Raw genomic sequence first — 18,406 nt, 5'->3', positions numbered from 1 at the left:
TCTGCTTAGCTTGTCTGTCACCATATTATCACTTAACTCCACCCCCAGTTATTGGATGCTTTCTTTGCACAGTGCACTCTTGTTTTCTTGTCCTCTGCTAAAGATGTTACACGGGGAGAATGTGAACAATCGCTCTCCTTCCCCCTGCTTGTAATCTAGGCCTACTCTTGTGCTCTTCCTTTATCTATAAATGTAGTCTTTTTATTATTTTAACTGTTAATCATCTAGGTTCTTTGCTATATGCAGTATATTAAATTGGATTGTGGAATGGGAAAATTCAGAAGTCTGCCTGTAAGTGAAAGCTCCTTGACCTTAGGACTGGCTCTATGAAATGCAGGTGAACTTCCTCACATACAGTGATTAGGCATGCAAGTTTCCTCTATAGAGGACTGCAGTTTTCTATAAGCCCATCTCTGCAGGTTCTACCCACAGAAATATTTTTAAAATTGTTCTTATTAGACTGAAATAAGTGTGCCTCAGTTCTTCTGTGATCCCTATGTAGTGACTTGCAGTGGTGCACTGTATTTTAGTTCTGTTTCTTGCCCCATTTTTTGGTATCACAAGGCAGCTAGGCGTATTGGCATCCAGCAGGAAGCAAAGAAAACACAAACAGTAGCTTTTTTCCTTAGAAGTTACTGTCTTCAAAAGGTGTAGCAGGGGCGTAGCCAGACCTCGCGGTGGGAGGGGGCCATAGCTGGGGCTGTGCTGCTTCTGCTGATTGTCTGCTCATTCCGTCAGTGCTTCCACCCCTCAACCAGCTCTACCCACCATTATGTAAAGTTCTCAATTTGCTGCCCGCACTTTTTCTGTAAGATTTTGAGATGAATGTCTGCACAGACAAGTTCCATATACAAATCAGCAGGTCCGGCAGATTGTGTCAAAAAGCTTTATTAACAATATAAAACAGCTAATGTGACCATGTTTTGAAGCATCTCTTCGTTATGGGTAATACACAAAAAGAAAAGTTCTAAAAAGAACTCTTGTACATCTGGTCAGTTAATACTGTAGATCAAATGAGAATCATTCTTAAGTATTACCTCTCAGAAACAGCTGCTGCTGGAATGCTGGAGATTTTGCTGCATAAGAAATCCTTCCAGATGAAGACTAGGAGATGGGATGATATTTCTCATACTGGTCAGGAACATAAAGTAAAGTAAACCAGCTCTTGCATTTCAGCTCCTCCTTCCTGTAACTAAAGCAGCCTGGATCCTACCACAGTCTCTGCACTTGAAGAGAGGGGGAGGATTGGGGAGCTATAGAGGACCAAACTCTGAAAAATATCCAGACTAGACAGCTGCACGGGAACTGGATTTACGGGAACCCCGCAGGTACCGCGGGAATCCCCTCCAGGACCACGGGACTCCCGTGGGGATGAACACGGGTCCTTTGGGTTTCCCACGGTAGTGTACAGCCATTCCAGGCTACCTCTCTCCCTAGTCCCTAATCATCAGCACTGCTTCAAACTCCTCCTCTTCCCCTGCACAGTGATCGAGCTCTGCTGCTCTGCACAGACTTGAGTCAATCGGTGCAGGAAGTTGGGGAAGTCTCGTGGGACTTCAAACCGTGAGACTACCCCAACTTCCTGCACCACGTGGCTTAAATCTCTGCAGAGCCCAATCGCTGTGCAGGGGAAGAGGAGGGGTTTTGAAACAGCGCTGTGAGTAATGGCTGGAGGGGGGCCATGAGAGATTGTGGGAAGGATGGAGGGGGCCGTAGAGAGACTGGGTGAAGGCTGGGGTGGGGGCATGAGAGAGGCTGGGTGAAAGCTGAAGAGGGGCACATGAGGGGCCTGAGGGAGATGGACTGGACCCTGGGAAGGGGGCTGGAGGGAGATGGGCTGGACCCATGAGGAGTAGACATACAGTGGGGGAAATAAGTATTTGATCCCTTGCTGATTTTGTAAGTTTGCCCACTGACAAAGACATGAGCAGCCCATAATTGAAGGGTAGGTTATTGGTAACAGTGAGAGATAGCACATCACAAATTAAATCCGGAAAATCACATTGTGGAAAGTATATGAATTTATTTGCATTCTGCAGAGGGAAATAAGTATTTGATCCCCCACCAACCAGTAAGAGATCTGGCCCCTACAGACCAGGTAGATGCTCCAAATCAACTCGTTACCTGCATGACAGACAGCTGTCGGCAATGGTCACCTGTATGAAAGACACCTGTCCACAGACTCAGTGAATCAGTCAGACTCTAACCTCTACAAAATGGCCAAGAGCAAGGAGCTGTCTAAGGATGTCAGGGACAAGATCATACACCTGCACAAGGCTGGAATGGGCTACAAAACCATCAGTAAGACGCTGGGCGAGAAGGAGACAACTGTTGGTGCCATAGTAAGAAAATGGAAGAAGTACAAAATGACTGTCAATCGACAAAGATCTGGGGCTCCACGCAAAATCTCACCTCGTGGGGTATCCTTGATCATGAGGAAGGTTAGAAATCAGCCTACAACTACAAGGGGGGAACTTGTCAATGATCTCAAGGCAGCTGGGACCACTGTCACCACGAAAACCATTGGTAACACATTACGACATAACGGATTGCAATCCTGCAGTGCCCGCAAGGTCCCCCTGCTCCGGAAGGCACATGTGACGGCCCGTCTGAAGTTTGCCAGTGAACACCTGGATGATGCCGAGAGTGATTGGGAGAAGGTGCTGTGGTCAGATGAGACAAAAATTGAGCTCTTTGGCATGAACTCAACTCGCCGTGTTTGGAGGAAGAGAAATGCTGCCTATGACCCAAAGAACACCGTCCCCACTGTCAAGCATGGAAGTGGAAATGTTATGTTTTGGGGGTGTTTCTCTGCTAAGGGCACAGGACTACTTCACCGCATCAATGGGAGAATGGATGGGGCCATGTACCGTACAATTCTGAGTGACAACCTCCTTCCCTCCGCCAGGGCCTTAAAAATGGGTCGTGGCTGGGTCTTCCAGCACGACAATGACCCAAAACATACAGCCAAGGCAACAAAGGAGTGGCTCAGGAAGAAGCACATTAGGGTCATGGAGTGGCCTAGCCAGTCACCAGACCTTAATCCCATTGAAAACTTATGGAGGGAGCTGAAGCTGCGAGTTGCCAAGCGACAGCCCAGAACTCTTAATGATTTAGAGATGATCTGCAAAGAGGAGTGGACCAAAATTCCTCCTGACATGTGTGCAAACCTCATCATCAACTACAGAAGACGTCTGACCGCTGTGCTTGCCAACAAGGGTTTTGCCACCAAGTATTAGGTCTTGTTTGCCAGAGGGATTAAATACTTATTTCCCTCTGCAGAATGCAAATAAATTCATATACTTTCCACAATGTGATTTTCCGGATTTAATTTGTGATGTGCTATCTCTCACTGTTACCAATAACCTACCCTTCAATTATGGGCTGCTCATGTCTTTGTCAGTGGGCAAACTTACAAAATCAGCAAGGGATCAAATACTTATTTCCCCCACTGTAGAAGAGAGGTGCTGGACAGGACAGATATGAACACAGAGAAGATGGATAGCAGACATGGGGAAAGAAGAAATGCAAATCAACAGAAGACCTTAGAAAGGCAGGAAAAAACACAGAAAATCAGAAGACACAGACAAAATTGAATGGAAAAATAAAATGCTCAAAAATATTTTATTTTATTTATCAACTGGAGTATGTCAGGTATGGGAAATGTGCAGCTCTGATTTCATTTCCAGAACGATGGCATGGGTTGGGCTACAATACTTGCGGGGATGGCTTAGATTTTTATCCCTGTGCAGCTCTCTAATCCAGACCCAGTAGCTATCATTCTGGTTTTAAGATAATTAGTTAATGTAGAAATTTGTAAAATTGTGAAAACATTCAGACTTTTGGCAGTTTTAGGTACCCGAGTCCTTAAGAAATCTAATAAGGCCCCTATACATATGCCTAGTTTGTTTATGCCTTAATCCAGCTCCGTTTCTGTGCATGTATGTTGGTATGTGTGTGTGCTTTCTGTGTGTCTGATCCAGAACTGCCAAGGAGCCCAGTTATTGAGAGGGCGATTTTAAGATACACCTTCCCCACCCACTCCTCCCTAGCCCCACCCACTCCACCTTCTGGCTCCATTCCTTGGCATACCTCAATTCCACATCCTTCTATTCCTCCAATTCTTCGTGGCACCAACCAGCCACCTCCCCTTCCGTCAGCAGCAGGAGGCGCCTTACTAAAATGTAATCTCTTGCTGCCACAGTAACAGCCTCACAATTAGAGCTGTAAGATTTTGCAGCTCTTTATCACAAGACTGGCCCTGCGATAGCAAAAGATGATGTCTTATTAATAATGCTGCTGCTGCTGCTGACAGAGTGGGATCAGAGACATTAAGGGTGGCCCATCTCAAAGCTGGAGATTTGCTACCACTGTACTGGAGATTACAGGCCAGTAAGTGAGATTTATTTTTCATGGGCCCCGGCCATGTCTTACACCAGATCTGGCTGATGTATGTTCCAAAACCAGACATATTCTAATCAATAAATAGAAAATAAAATTATTCTTTCTACTTGTGCTGTTTATTTCATTTTGCTAGTTGTGTTGTCCCAGTCTCTGGTTTCTGCCTTTCTCTTAACTCTCTTACCATTGTCTCCTTGTTCATTTTGACATTTCTTCTTTCTCCATGTCCATTGTCCATCTTCGCTCTGTGTTTCTGTCTGCCCTGACCAGCATCTCTCTCAGTCCATGCTGTTGTCCTGTGCAGTATTGCCCTTCTGTGTCCCAGTCCCCCTCTGTTTCTCTGTCCCTCACATGTGGTCAGCATCTCCCCTCTATGTCCCTTATTCCTCCCCACGTTGAGCATCTCCCCTTCGTGTCTCTTATCCCTCCTCATATCTGTTGAATGCTGGAGACTTGGCAGGTCTGCTGATCAGGAAAGAAGATGAGAGGGAAAGGCCATTTGAAACAGGGCAGCAGAGCACCTTTTTATTGGCGTGTCAAGCTCTGTCCATGACCATACCCCCACCCCCAACCTTACACCTTCTCTCCTCCATCTTCACTTTTTTCTGTATTTGCCCTTGCTTCTGTCCTCCCCCAGTACTTGTCCCCCCAGGCCAAGCATTCGGTCCCTTCTCCAGCCTCCTACTGATACTTCCACTATATGCCAGCTTAAGCTCCCTTGTTGGTCCCCAGTGCCCCACAATTCTAAAATCCTAAAAGGTAGCATTCTATAACTTTATCCAGAATAGACAATACTGAGTGGAGTGGAACAGGTAGATGTGAATTGTGTGTTTACTCTTTCCAAAAATACTAGGATTAGGGGGCACACAATGAAGCCACTAAGTAGTACATTTAAAACAAACTGGAGAAAATATTTCTTCACTAACATGTAATTAAACTCTGGAATTTGTTGTCAGAGAATGTGATAAAAGCATTTAGCTTAGCAGGGTTTAAAACTGGTTTGGATAATTTCCTCAAAGAAAAGTCCATAAGCCATTATTAAGATGGTCTTCGGAAAATCTGCTTATTTCAAGGATAAGTAGCATAAAATCTGTTTTACTGTGACCTGGATTAGCTACTCTTGGAAACAGGATAGCGGCTTGATGGACCTTCGGTCTGCCCCAACTCTTTCGTTCTTTCTGTATTTGTATGCCAACATTTGGGCACTATCACTTACACCATGTAAAAAGCAGGTGTAAATGTTAGTATTTATGCATGCAATTTACATTATTCTATAAGTTTTGCATGTGTGCATGCCCTCTTCCAGTTACACACTAATATATTAGAATAGTTCCTAAAAGCAAGGACATGTGTAACTGCCGTTTACCCCCATTTTGGTGCTAAGCTTGTGTTTGTGCGCCAAAAGTTACCTACCAAATTGGTGCCTGACCTGTGGTGCACTATATAGAATTAGAGGGATGGGGACAGTTCTAGAACTGGGTGTTACAACTTAGGCGCCTTGATGCCACATTCTGAGCGCCAAGTCTACACTGCATTTCAAAAAATAATTATATATTTCATTTCAGTTGTGAGGGAATATTAATGATTAAAGTATTTTGAAGTTCTTCCTGCTTATGGGGGTCTCTCATTAAGTAAATCAGGGTCCTGCTTCTGACCCTTACTACAGTACTGTTGTTTTACCAATACACACAAATCAGGAACAGCAAATAAATAACTATAGAAAGTAAGTTGTTTGTTTAAAACAAACCATCCAGGAAGCACAGGTTTAATGAAAGACTCGTCCCTTATATCCAAATAAAAAGAGAGGAGAGGTACGATTAAGACCAGAGGGGGAAGTCATAAAGTCAAGAAACTGATGAGTTGGTCAGGGGCGTAGCTAGACCTCGAGCCCAGGGTGGAGGGGGGGCTCATTTTGGTCACTGCCACTGCCTCCCCTTCGCTGCCTTGCCGCCCCCCTCCCTCCGCTGCTCACTGCTGCCGCTGTACATCTTGGCTGGCGGGAGTCCCCAACCCCCGCCAGCTGAAGACTTCGTCCAGTGCTGGTCTTCAGCGCCACCACATTCCCTGCCCTACTCTCTCTTGCCCTCACATCCAGCATGCTCCTTTTAGTGAAACTCTCAATTTCACTAAAAGGAGCTTGCCCGACGTGAGGTGAAGAGAGAGCAGGGCAGGTAATGCGGCAGTGGCGCCACCGCAGATCAGCGCTGGACGAAGTCTTCAGCTGGCGGGGGCTGGGGATCCCTGCCAGCCAACCAGGGGCCCAGAGCAGATTGGGGGGCCCAGGCCCCCATGACCCCACCCAGCTACGCCACTGGAGTTGGTGCTTTGCAGACGCTCTTTAGGGTGCGCAGATATATAGGCTCTAATATTCTGTAACATTTAGTTGTCAGAGTTCACATCGATTAGAGAGGCGTAGACCATGTAGTCTTTATCTGCCATCATTTTCTACCCATTCATACTAGTTACTAAACTGTACAATCCCTTCTTCTCTTTAGAAATCCTCTGTGACTGTCCCATGATTTCTTGAATTCAGATACAGTCCTTGACTCCACCACCCTTTCTGAACAAAAATATTTCCTCCGTATCTCAAAAAAGATATAGTAGAATTGGAAAAGGTACAGCGAAGGGCGACGAAAATGATAGTGGGGATGGGACGACTTTCCTACGAAGAGAGGCTGAGAAGGCTAGGGCTTTTCAGCTTGGAGAAGAGACGGCTGAGGGGAGATATGATAGAAGTGTATAAAATAATGAGTGGAATGGATCGGGTGGATGTGAAGCGACTGTTCACGCTATCCAAAAATACTAGGACTAGAGGGCATGAGTTGAAGCTACAGTGTGGTAAATTTAAAACGAATCGGAGAAAATTTTCTTCACCCAACGTGTAATTAGACTCTGGAATTCGTTGCCGGAGAACGTGGTACGGGCGGTTAGCTTGACGGAGTTTAAAAAGGGGTTAGATAGATTCCTAAAGGACAAGTCCATAGACCGCTATTAAATGGACTTGGAATAATTTCGCATTTTTAGGTATAACTTGTCTGGAATGTTTTTATGTTTGGGGAGCGTGCCAGGTGCCCTTGACCTGGATTGGCCACTGTCGGTGACAGGATGCTGGGCTAGATGGACCTTTGGTCTTTCCCAGTATGGCACTACTTATGTACTTATGTACTTATGTAGATTACTCCCGAGCCTACCCCCTTTCACCTTCATCCTATTCCTCCATCATTGCAGGAGCCTGCTTCCTGTGCATTTATGATTTTGTTCCTACAGCTTGATGTACTTTTACGACTGCATCCCTTGAGTTGCAGTAGTAATTCACATCTTCCAAAACACTCTGTGCTGCAGCCTTGACACCTGTGATCATCTGCTGATCCAGTTGGCAGCCTAAAGACGGATGTACTTTTCAGAAGGATAATGTTCCCTGAATTCAATACACTTGTGTATCTCAGCTCAGTCATCTATTATTGATCCAAGGGGTATCGTGTTTGGTAGTTCATTTTTTATACATTACAAGGATAGATCAGGTCATCTTGAGAAGAAAAGAATGCATTGTGCTGTACAGTGGCCTTGAAAGAACTTCTTCTGGAAGATTACAATTAACCCCCTCTCTCTTTTTTAATCTAACGCAGTTTTATCCATTTTTGCCTGTATTTCTGGCTGAATAACTCTACTTTTTAGAAGTGGTCTCTCTGTGTCCCCACCTATAGCTCATATAGGTTTCCATAGAAGGTCTGAGAAATCTGAGCAAAATTTGGGTTTTTTTTTTTTTGTTTTAGTACCTTCCCAAATCTACAGCAACCAAATTTTCAGAATAGGTACATATGAATAAGCTATAAACCCGAATAAGGTCTTCCCATAAGACTTGTGCATCTCTCCCAAAATTTGTAAAGTGCAAGAAAGCTCTGACGTAAAAAAAACAAACAAACAAAAACAAAAAACCCCAAGAAAGTACTGCAGAGCAATTCTGAACCTCAAACACACACTGGTTTGAAGGCGATAAACATGAAGTGGCTTTGATAGTAAGTTAATGAATTATTTCCTCGAAAGGCAGTATTATGCTCAGTTCAATTGGATTGTTATGGGCAGCTTTAAATGGCTTTCTCCATACCTTCTATAGTGAAATCAGAATATATTGCCCCTTATGGTGTCTGTGTAGCAATGCATCCTGGGACTCTGCCTACCTTTGTTTTAATATAATAAAGGTGTTGGAGCTGTTTATTCTGGTAGCTAATGGTAAAAATTATGGCAGACTCTGAGTTTAACCTGGAATGGCTCTGTGTACATTCTATCACCTTGTGACAGTGAAAGTTCTGTTTTAATAAGAATATATTAGAAGAGAACTGTGTATGGCCCAGCACAAAATGTCAGAAAGCAAGTCTGGCAGTGGCTAGTGCCCAAGTGATGGCCAGTATTCTTTCCTGATGACTTGAGTGCAAGTGCTCGGATTCGTTAAGACAACCGATAGCCAAAACCAAGGCGGATTATTTGGACACAACGAACATTCACCCAGCCACACGTACAAACACAAAAATACAGTACCCACTGCCGTCCTTAAAAATCAACTACCAAGTGGCATTTCTTTCTAGATATGCTCAATCTGCTCAAAGATACATGCTCAATTTGGCCAGGGCTTTACAGAACTTTTACAGAGCTAGCTATTGCACTTTTCCCTGGTACTTCTGGAGTGTTGAAAGCAGAGGGTGGGGAGGGAGAGAAAATAAATCAAGATCTCTGGGAGAACCGTAGTAGGGGGCCCACAAATGTATGCTTGTCTTGTGCTCAATATGGTGTTAATCTGGTCCTGTACAAACATACCTACCAATCCCTGCGTCCCAAAACACACACACACATGCATTTGGCAAATAATTCTATGACCCATGCTCCTCCTCTTTTCCCCACGTGAACAAGGGTGAGGATTGGGAAGGAGGGGAGGGAGTATATTGAGGGTTTATTTCAGTGGTTGATGGGTTGTGTCTTTTGTAGTGAGAGGCTATAAGAAACAAGGCTTTTCACTGTTCATTTAGCTTGTTTGGCATGTTGTGGTTCTTTCTTTGGTAGATACTTTTGTCATTTATGCCTGCTTATTTTATTGTACGACTTGTTGAATGCCAATAAAAAGATTTAAACATAAGAAAACAACATAAAGACTAATACATGTATTTTGGCACATGGATTACTGATCTAACCAGCAAGAAGGAGTTTATTAGGCTCATTTTCAAAGCACTTAGGGCCCTCTTTACTAAGCCACGCTATAGGCGCACTAGCATTTTTAGCAAGCACTAACGCTGGACACCAATAGGAATACATGGGTGTCTCTAGCATTTAGCACACACTAAAAACGGTAGCTCACCTTAGTAAACAGGGCTCTTAGACTTACAAAGTTCCATAAGTCTAAGTGCTTTGAAAATACGACTCCACTAGCAAAATTCCATGTAGAAGCCTGCCTTTGCAGATCAGCAACGCGGCCGCGCAGGCTTCTGTTTCTGTGAGTCTGATGTCCTGCACGTACGTGCAAGACGTCAGACTCACAGAAACAGAAGCCTACCCGGCCACGTTGCTGATCTGCAAGGGCAGGCTTCTACATGGAATTTTGCTAGTGGAGGAGTAGCCTAGTGGTTAGTGCAGTGGACTTTGATCCTGGGGAACTGAGCTCAATTCCCACTGCAGCTCCCTGTGACTCTGAGCAAGTCACTTAACCCTCCATTGCCCCTGGTACAAAAATAAGTACCTGAATATATGTAAACCGGTTTGAATGTAGTTGCAAAAACCTCAGAAAGGCGGTATATCAAGTCCCATTTCCCTTTCTCGTTCCCTAATTGAGAAATTAGCGCGTAACCATTAATGGGGGAAATTAGTAAATATGGCTGTTTTACAGCCGTGCTAAAAGTGGCCTCAGGTCATAGTAAACCCACGTGCTAGCTATAGCACAGGCCACATTTTAGCACAGCTTAGTAAAAGGGCCCCAAAATTATTTTAAAAAACTAATCTTGTTTTTGTTTTTTTAAAGGACCTATGAGCAGTTAGGTGACAGTACAGCATTGAGGGCCCATTTTACCAAGCTGCAGAAAAAGGAGGCCTGCACTGGTGTCTGCACATCTTTTTGACGCGTGCTGAGGCCCCCTTTTACTGCAGCCAGGTAAAAGGTAGGTCTTTCTTTTCTGCAGGAAATGGCTATGCGGCAAGTATAGCACTTGCTACTTGTCCATTTCGTGGGGAGCCCTTACTGCCACCCATTGAGGTGGCGGTAAGGGCTCCCACGCTAACTGGGCAACGAGCAGCACTGCCCGATTACCACTGGGTACACACCTGTGCCACAAAAATAAATATATTTTTGTAGCACCGGATATGACAGCGCGCTGGGGGTGGGAACTACTGCCGGGCTGCTGTGGTAGCCCGGCAGTAGTTCCTTTTTAACGAGCGTTAAGCCTGAGGTGGGCTTACCACCACTTTGTAAATGGGGCCCTGAAATCACCATCTGATGGTCCAATTCATATATAAATATTTGTGGGAGAAGTGTTTGTGGTTTAAGCCTTAATAATACAGGCACCTTTCTGAAACTGTGACAAAAAGCATCCTTTTATAAAAATACACCCTCAAGTGGCTGTATAACAGCTTTGAAAACCTGTGCTGCGAACACCAGCCAGTCTGATTTTCAGGATATCCACATTGAGATCCAATGTATGCAAAATAAAATAAACCTCTTGCATATTCAAAGCCCTGTTTTTCATAGGGCATCTAGATAGGAATTAGGAGCGCCAGGTCAGGATGAGCACAATTTTCCATGTAGAGCCAACTGATCAGGAAGCGCAAACAAAAAATGGGCAGGTCAGAGGCGGCACTGGGGGAGGAGCCCCAGTTTACGCGGGTGCTGACAATATTCAATGCTGACACCTACATAGCAAAGTGGCTTATGTAGGAGAGCTCAAGGGCTGTCCTAAATAAGACTACTTAGCTATGCGGGTGCCAGCTCTGAATATCGGGTCAGCACCCACATAACTTGTTTTTTGTTGTTTAAAAAAAAAAAAAAAAAGCCCCCAAGCCACTTCCCGCCCTAATGTCCCATTTTTCCCTCCCCCCGCACATTAAGACACCTCCCCATGCAAGAACCCCCAAGCCTCAGCCTCCCCCAATGGTGAAAGGGCTTACCTACATCCCTGGTGGTCCAGCGGGGTCCTTGGGGGCAGGAGCACAGCTCACTCGCTCCTGCCCCTTGCGGCGCCTTGGTAAAATGACTGCTTCAACCTCTTGTGGCAGCTCGCGGTTCTTCATTTAGTACCATAGGAGGTCGCGGCAGCCACTTTATTGAGGTGCCGAAAGGGGCAGGAGCGAGGGAGTTTCACTCCTGACCCCAACGACCCCTCTGGACCACCAGGGATGTAGGTAAGCGTACCTTCACCGTTGGTGGAAGCTGTGGGGGTGTCTTAATGTACAGAGGAGGAGGGAAAGAGGGGACATTGGGGCGGGAGGGAGCGCGGAAGCTTTTTTTTAAAAAATTTTTAAACACCAAAAATAGTTGTGCAGGCCGAAGCGGCCCATTATTCAGCCATGGCCGTGTAACTCTTATGCAGCCCTGGCTGAATATTGCCCAGGCCTGCATAAACTCTTGCAGCCTGCCCGCCCCAAATTATCCCCCGATACTCAGTGCCAGTGCCCAAATATGGCCCGGCACTGAATATCGTGGGATAATATAGCCAGCAACAATCAGCGTTTTAAAAAACGCAGACCCGCTGCTGGCTGAATATTGTGGGGGTAAATTCCCATCCGGTGCTCAACCCACCATTTCACCATCTCCAATTGCACCTGACTCTATCTCTGCTTCAGGGCTCTCCACTGCTCCATCTGAGGGGTGCATTCCAGGAACCACTTCGGTATTCATAAGCATTCTTTGCAGTGGCAATGCATCACCTTTTCCAGGACTGGGTGGAATCTCGTGAGCCTCAGGGCTCAGAGATGCATCCAGGATGCTCTGCACGAGGGCTCCCTCTTCCATCGCTGGTCCCAAGGATTTGATGCCGGGGACAGAGAAACCAAATAGGTCAGGATGGTCTGCAGCGTGGGAGAGGGGTTAGCATCCGACTTGGGTAAGAATGGGTTTTCCCCTTGCACTTAAGCATGTTCTTCCAACACTAACTTTCACCAACAGCCTCGGAGCTCAGCATCCTACCTCTATACTGCAGCCATCTTGACTCCTGCCAGCCACTTCATTTAAAAAACAATATGTATATATATAAAATCTGGTCACCACCGGTTAGACCTGCTGAATATCTTCACCGGTGGTGACCAGATTTTATATGTAATTTTATAAAGTTGTTTTAGCATTTTTTGACAATAAACACAAGTATTGTGGATTTTATAGAATTAGGTAGTGTAAAAGTCTGTGCATTAGCATACATGGACTTACTGAAGGCTTCGCCAGGTACACGGTCTTGGTGACATGCAGCAGAATTGCAGAGTACATAAGAACATAAGAATAGCCATATTGGATCAAACCAATGGTCCATCTAGCCCAGTATCCTGTTTTCCAAACAGTGGCCAAGTCAGGTCACAAGTACCTGGCAGAAACCCAAATATCAGCAAGATTCATGCTACTGATCCCAGCGACAAGCAAGGGATTCCCCCATGTCCATCTCAATAACAGACTATGAACTTTTTCTCCAGGAACTTGTCCAACCCTTTTTTAAACCCAGATACACGAACCGCTGTTACCACATCCTCCGGCACAGAGTTCCAGATCTTAACTATTTGTTGGGTAAAAAAAATATTTCCTACTGTTCATTTTAGAAGTATTTCCAAGGTACTTCTTTGAGTGTCTCCTAGTCTTTGTACTTTCTGAAAAAGTAAATAATTGATTTACATTTACCCATTCTACACCACTAAGTACTTTGTAGACCATCATATCATATGCATTGATTATAAAACACACACCAATCCACTTGCAAACTCTGTAGGGGCAGTTCTATACTGGACATCACTATAACCCCCAGATCCTGTATATGGCACCTAGATTTCTGCGCGGAATACGCATGTAATTTAATTGAAGTAACAAGCCAATCAGCATTTTTAACAGTACTTAACAAGCAATAATGAGCACTAATTGGCAAATATCAATTTATGTGCAGAAATTGCTAAGCATATTCTATAAAGAACTGCGGTTCAAACATGCATAGTTTAAAAGGGGTGTGTTTATGGGTGTTTCGTGGGCATTCCAAAAGTTCCACGTGTAATTGGGAGCGTGTAGATTTAGGTGCAACGGTATCGACTAAGCATATTCTATAAACCGTACCTAAATCTTATAGAATACGCTTAGTTCCACGCAGATTTTTTAGGCACCATGTATAGAATCAGGCCCTAAGAGCATAAATGCAATGTGCTGAGTGTTAATTCTGTAATGGCATCTGAGATTCCATAGGTGGTAAAATGTGGGATACAAATGCAACAAATAAATAAATTTTAGAATACAAGTGTAAATCAGCATCTGTGTAAATCAATATCAGTGTGCCTACATTTAGGTGCACGTGCTTAGTGCCATGTCAGTAGCAGGAAGTAAATACATGCACCTAAATGTGACATGCATAAATGTTGGTCCACCCATGCCCCTCCCTTGGTAACGTTTGCTTGTATTTATGCGCATGTGTCAGTTATAGAATAACACTATACACGCATCTCTGTAAGTGCATGGCATTCTATAAATTTATGCACGCAAATGGCACATTCATATAGGCGCCAAGTTGTAGAATGAAAAGGTCAGTGCTAACACGCCGTCTCTTGGGCAGGAGTGGAGTGCAACGGGTAGATGTGAATCATTTGTTTACTCTTTCCAAAAATACTAGGGGGCATGCGCTGAAGCTACAAAGTAGTAAATTTAATATGAATTGGAGAAAATATTTCTTCACTCAACATGTAATTAAACTCCAGAATTCGTTGCCAGAGAATGTGGTAAAGGCGGTTAGCTTAGCAGGGTTTAAAAAGGGTCTGGACGGCTTCTTAAAGGAAAAGTCCGTAGACCATTATTAAATTGACTTGGGGAAAATCCACTGCTTATTTCTGGGATAAGCAACATAAAATGTATTGGGCTTTTTTGGGATCTTGCCAGGTATTTGTGACCTACATTGGCCACTGTTGGAAACAGGATGCTGGTCTTGATGGACCTTTGGTCTGTCCCAGTGCGGCAATACTTATGTACTTATGATGTCTGCACCTCCAGTGTACACACTCTTGCTGCTGGATTTGGGCTGTTATTTTATAAAGACAGACAGACACTTATATATCTTTATAAAATTAGCTCAAAATAGGCGCCTTCTTTCCTGCTGGATCTCTGTTTCTGAATTCATAAAATTAACCCTATAGTGCCAGAGTGGTTAGAGTGATTTTTCACTGGCACCAGCTGCATAATGCTGGTAAAATGCAGTGGTCAGAGGACTGGCAGCTAGGAAATATGCAAGTCTTTTTGAAAATTGGGCCCATATTTTTCCAGTCCACTTACAACATAAGAATAGCAATACTGGGTCAGAGCAATGGTCCATTTAGCCCATATCCTGCTTCCAACAGTGGCTAATCCAAGTCACAAGTACCTGACAGAAACCAGATAGTAGCAAGATTCATGCTACTGAGCCCAGGGACAAGCAGTGGCCTCCCCATATCTATCTCAATAGCAGACTATTAACTTTTCGTCCAGGAATTTGTCCAAATCTTTTTTTTTTAAACCCAGATAAGCTAATCGCTATTACCACAACATACCCCCTTGGAAACTTTATGCTGTAGTTCTAAACATGTAAATAGCAGCTTTCTAAAATAGCTATTTGCATTTTGTTGGTCATTTATATTTGACATGTAAAAGCCCATGCAGGCCTGAAAACCCAATGTTCGTGGGGTCACTGCGATGGGTTTAGGAAGTTCTGGTCTAAGAAGTATCAGGTTTATATGGTTGATTCTGTTGGTGAATTAAATGTGTTTCTGTTCTGTTTCTATGTAGCATGTGAATCGGCAGTGGCTCTGCTGTTTGACGCAGTCATACATTTGGGATGTAAGCCTTACCTGGAGAGCCAGAGAGCAGCATGCATGTGCAGATATGAGGAAAAAATTGACCTTTGAAAGAGGAGACAAATGAGCCGTGACTGCTATGTGTGAGCCACCATGGCCAGGGCGCTACCCACAGAGCTCCAGCCTTGGTCACATCTCCATCACGAACAATGTGAGCCTGGGAAAATCATTTAACCGTCCCACAGTTCAAATTGGGCCTGAGGTTCTGTGACCCAAACTGTCGCATAGACTCTGCTTTAAAATTAATAAGTATTTTTTAAAGAAAGGAGCTTTTTACTTTGTAGAAAGAAGAATTGTTTGTTTCAAGGCGGTTTTAATTTATGTGCTCGAATCATAGAAAAAAAACAAATTAAGAATATTTGTATTTTGTTGGCACTATGTACAGTTTTGATGTGTCTATGGACAATCGGGAATGATTTCATTTGAAAGAAAAAAATGTGTAGCATTTATAATATATTGTTGCTCCTATTAAGCTGTGAATAATATCTGATGACACTCAGACCTATGATTTTCCACGTCATACATTTCAGTGGATCTATGGTATGTTACCACAACTCACAACATTTATACTGTAGATTGCTGGCAGCAGCTAAACAGCACCTACGGCCATGAGGTAGTAGAAAGGGACAGACGTGTTGGACAAAGGTGTGCGTTGGGTGGGGGGAGATATTAAAATACAATTATTTATAGGCTTCAGAATAGTGAAATTTTTCATAGAAAAATAAATTCTAGGACAAGGAGTACTGACATGAAGTAAAGAGTGAAATACTTCTTTATCCAAAGACTGGTAGATGCCTAGAACTGAAACTGACAGAATTTAAGCATGCTCTGGACAAAAATTGAGGGCAGTGGAAAGAACAGGGTAAGAGGTTGGGCAAAAAAACATGGAAGATGGAGTGCCTGGGCGCTGGGCTAAATACAATTTTCTGTATTCATCAAGCCAGCATCCTATAATGGTAGAGGTAGAAACAGTGATGGTTGGTCATTCCGAGCACCCTTCATAGTCTATAGTATTACAACTAAAGAATACAGCAGAACTGAGTTGGATAAAAAGCATTATCTGGCAGGCAGTAAAGCTTGGACAGTTAACCACTGGACTACAACCTTAGCTAGATCAGTGGCCTACAGGCCTGCGCCCACAGCATCTAAAATCTATGGGAAGCAAAACTGCAAGTATTTAGGTGGATCTAAGCCACAGAGCCCTGTTGCCTGCCCCACTAGTTTAATTTATTGGACAATTTGCTATGTTGCCTTTTCAGGAACATCAAGCTGTTGTACGATAAAAAGGCTGACCCCTATGCAACAACTAATAAGCCATACACACGCCCCGTTACCTGATTGTACATCCCATTAAGAAAAGCAGAGTTTTCCACCCCAAGTGGTCTGTGGAAAGTCGGGGAGGTTCGTGGTGGTGTCAGTTTATCCTGCTGCTACTGCAGTTTGTCCTGCAGCCCAGGATAACATCCAGTGTTGCCAGGTGGAAAAATTTTTTCCCACCCAATCCGGCATAAAACCCGCCCAAAACCCGCCCAAACTCAAACCCCGCCCCTGACACCCCCACCCCCGCGTCATCACCCCCGCCGTCACCGGCCCCGCCTCCCCCGTCACCGGCCCCGCCTCCCACGTCACTAACCCCGCCCAAAACGTCACTAACCCCGGCCAAACACGTCACTAACTCCGCCGCCCGCGGCCGAAAATGCCACCCAAAAAACCGCCCCGAAGCCCAAAAAGCAGCCCAAAAAACCGCAACCCGCCGCGGGCAAAAATTTCCCGCGGCGGGTTGCGGAAAACCGCCCAATTGGGCGGGAAAACCGCCCATCTGGCAACCCTGATAACATCTAGCTTTAAGAAACAGTGGGGGGAGGGGAGGGCTCAGCACCAACAGTAACTAGAAGTAGAAAAATCCTAAATCTTTCACTGGCATGGCCCTTATCTGCCATCTTCTGTTTTGTTACTGTTCTTAGACAGATTTTCTTATTCGCTGAAACCAATTTAGTTGTAACCTACATGGGGCAAATGTTTAGGGGACTTTTGTGAATAAATAAGTTCTTACCTGTGCAAAAAGCCTCTTGAGAAATTGTGTCATGTGTCATGCCGTTTGTAATGAAAAATATAGCTGCTGCTAGGATTGTGCTGTGTTTTTTTCCTGCAGGCAGAAGAGGTGTTGCTGGGAGCAGGCCAGCGGAAGGTAAACACGGATTTCATTTTGAACTTCTGTTCCTGATTCCTACTTTTTCCTGCATTTTTTTTTATATTTGCAAAGTGAATGAAGAAAGGCCTATCCACATCTCCAGCCAGTAAATCTTTAAAGGCAAGCTCCATAGGGAATTTTCCTTGGAAACTCTGCTTGCAGCCCTATTGGTACTAAGTATCTGTGGGCCTGAAGGCTAAGCTGAAGGGATAAAAATAGTTCTCATAAGGACTTTGCTATGTATGTCAGATACTATTGTTTTCATGTATTTCGTCATCGTCACGTCTTCCGTATAGCATTCAGTAAGTGCTAATCCTTATAAAAACAGGGAGAAAAAGGAATGTCACTACAAATAAAATTAAAAAATGTTCAGGACAAAGATGCTGAGTCAGTTTCTAAATCCATTTTTATAGCCTAACTCTCCTCTTAAACAAATGTTCTAGTTTGATTTTGGTTTTCTTTCTGTTTAATTTTTATGTTTTAATTCATGTTGTCAGGAAGGTTTTGGTAGGATATTTCTCCTCGGTATATTACTCAGAGCATAACTGCACAGTGGTGGACAAATTGCAAATCTTTATGCAGAAAGGGAGAAAAACATTCAGAAAAAAAAAAATAACATGAGCAAAATGTCCTGTGGGCAGTTCTGATTTCTTTTTTTTTTTTTTTTTTTTTAACATTTAAAGACCACATTGAACATTGAGATAGGAATTGGAACAACCTGGTCAAGACATTCACAGTTCAGTGGTATTTTACAAAAGGTTCTGCTAAACACAGAGC

At 44.0% G+C, this 18,406-nt stretch overlaps 1 protein-coding gene across 1 annotated transcript in view; it reads left to right on the top strand.

Annotated features, from left to right (window-relative positions):
- PLA2G12A (phospholipase A2 group XIIA) overlaps positions 1-16,976 on the top strand; it is a 58,151-nt gene extending 41,175 nt beyond the window's left edge. The window contains exon 5 of the mRNA XM_030190811.1: positions 15,371-16,976. Within this exon, the coding sequence (XP_030046671.1) occupies positions 15,371-15,489 (119 nt within the window). The 3' untranslated portion in view covers positions 15,490-16,976. The remainder of the gene's footprint in view (positions 1-15,370) is intronic.
- The last annotated feature ends 1,430 nt before the right edge of the window (positions 16,977-18,406 follow it).

This window comes from Microcaecilia unicolor, chromosome 2 (genome assembly GCF_901765095.1).
Source record: "Microcaecilia unicolor chromosome 2, aMicUni1.1, whole genome shotgun sequence".
In the NCBI taxonomy this organism is placed as follows: domain Eukaryota; kingdom Metazoa; phylum Chordata; class Amphibia; order Gymnophiona; family Siphonopidae; genus Microcaecilia; species Microcaecilia unicolor.
This window is presented reverse-complemented; position numbering and strand designations above follow the sequence as displayed.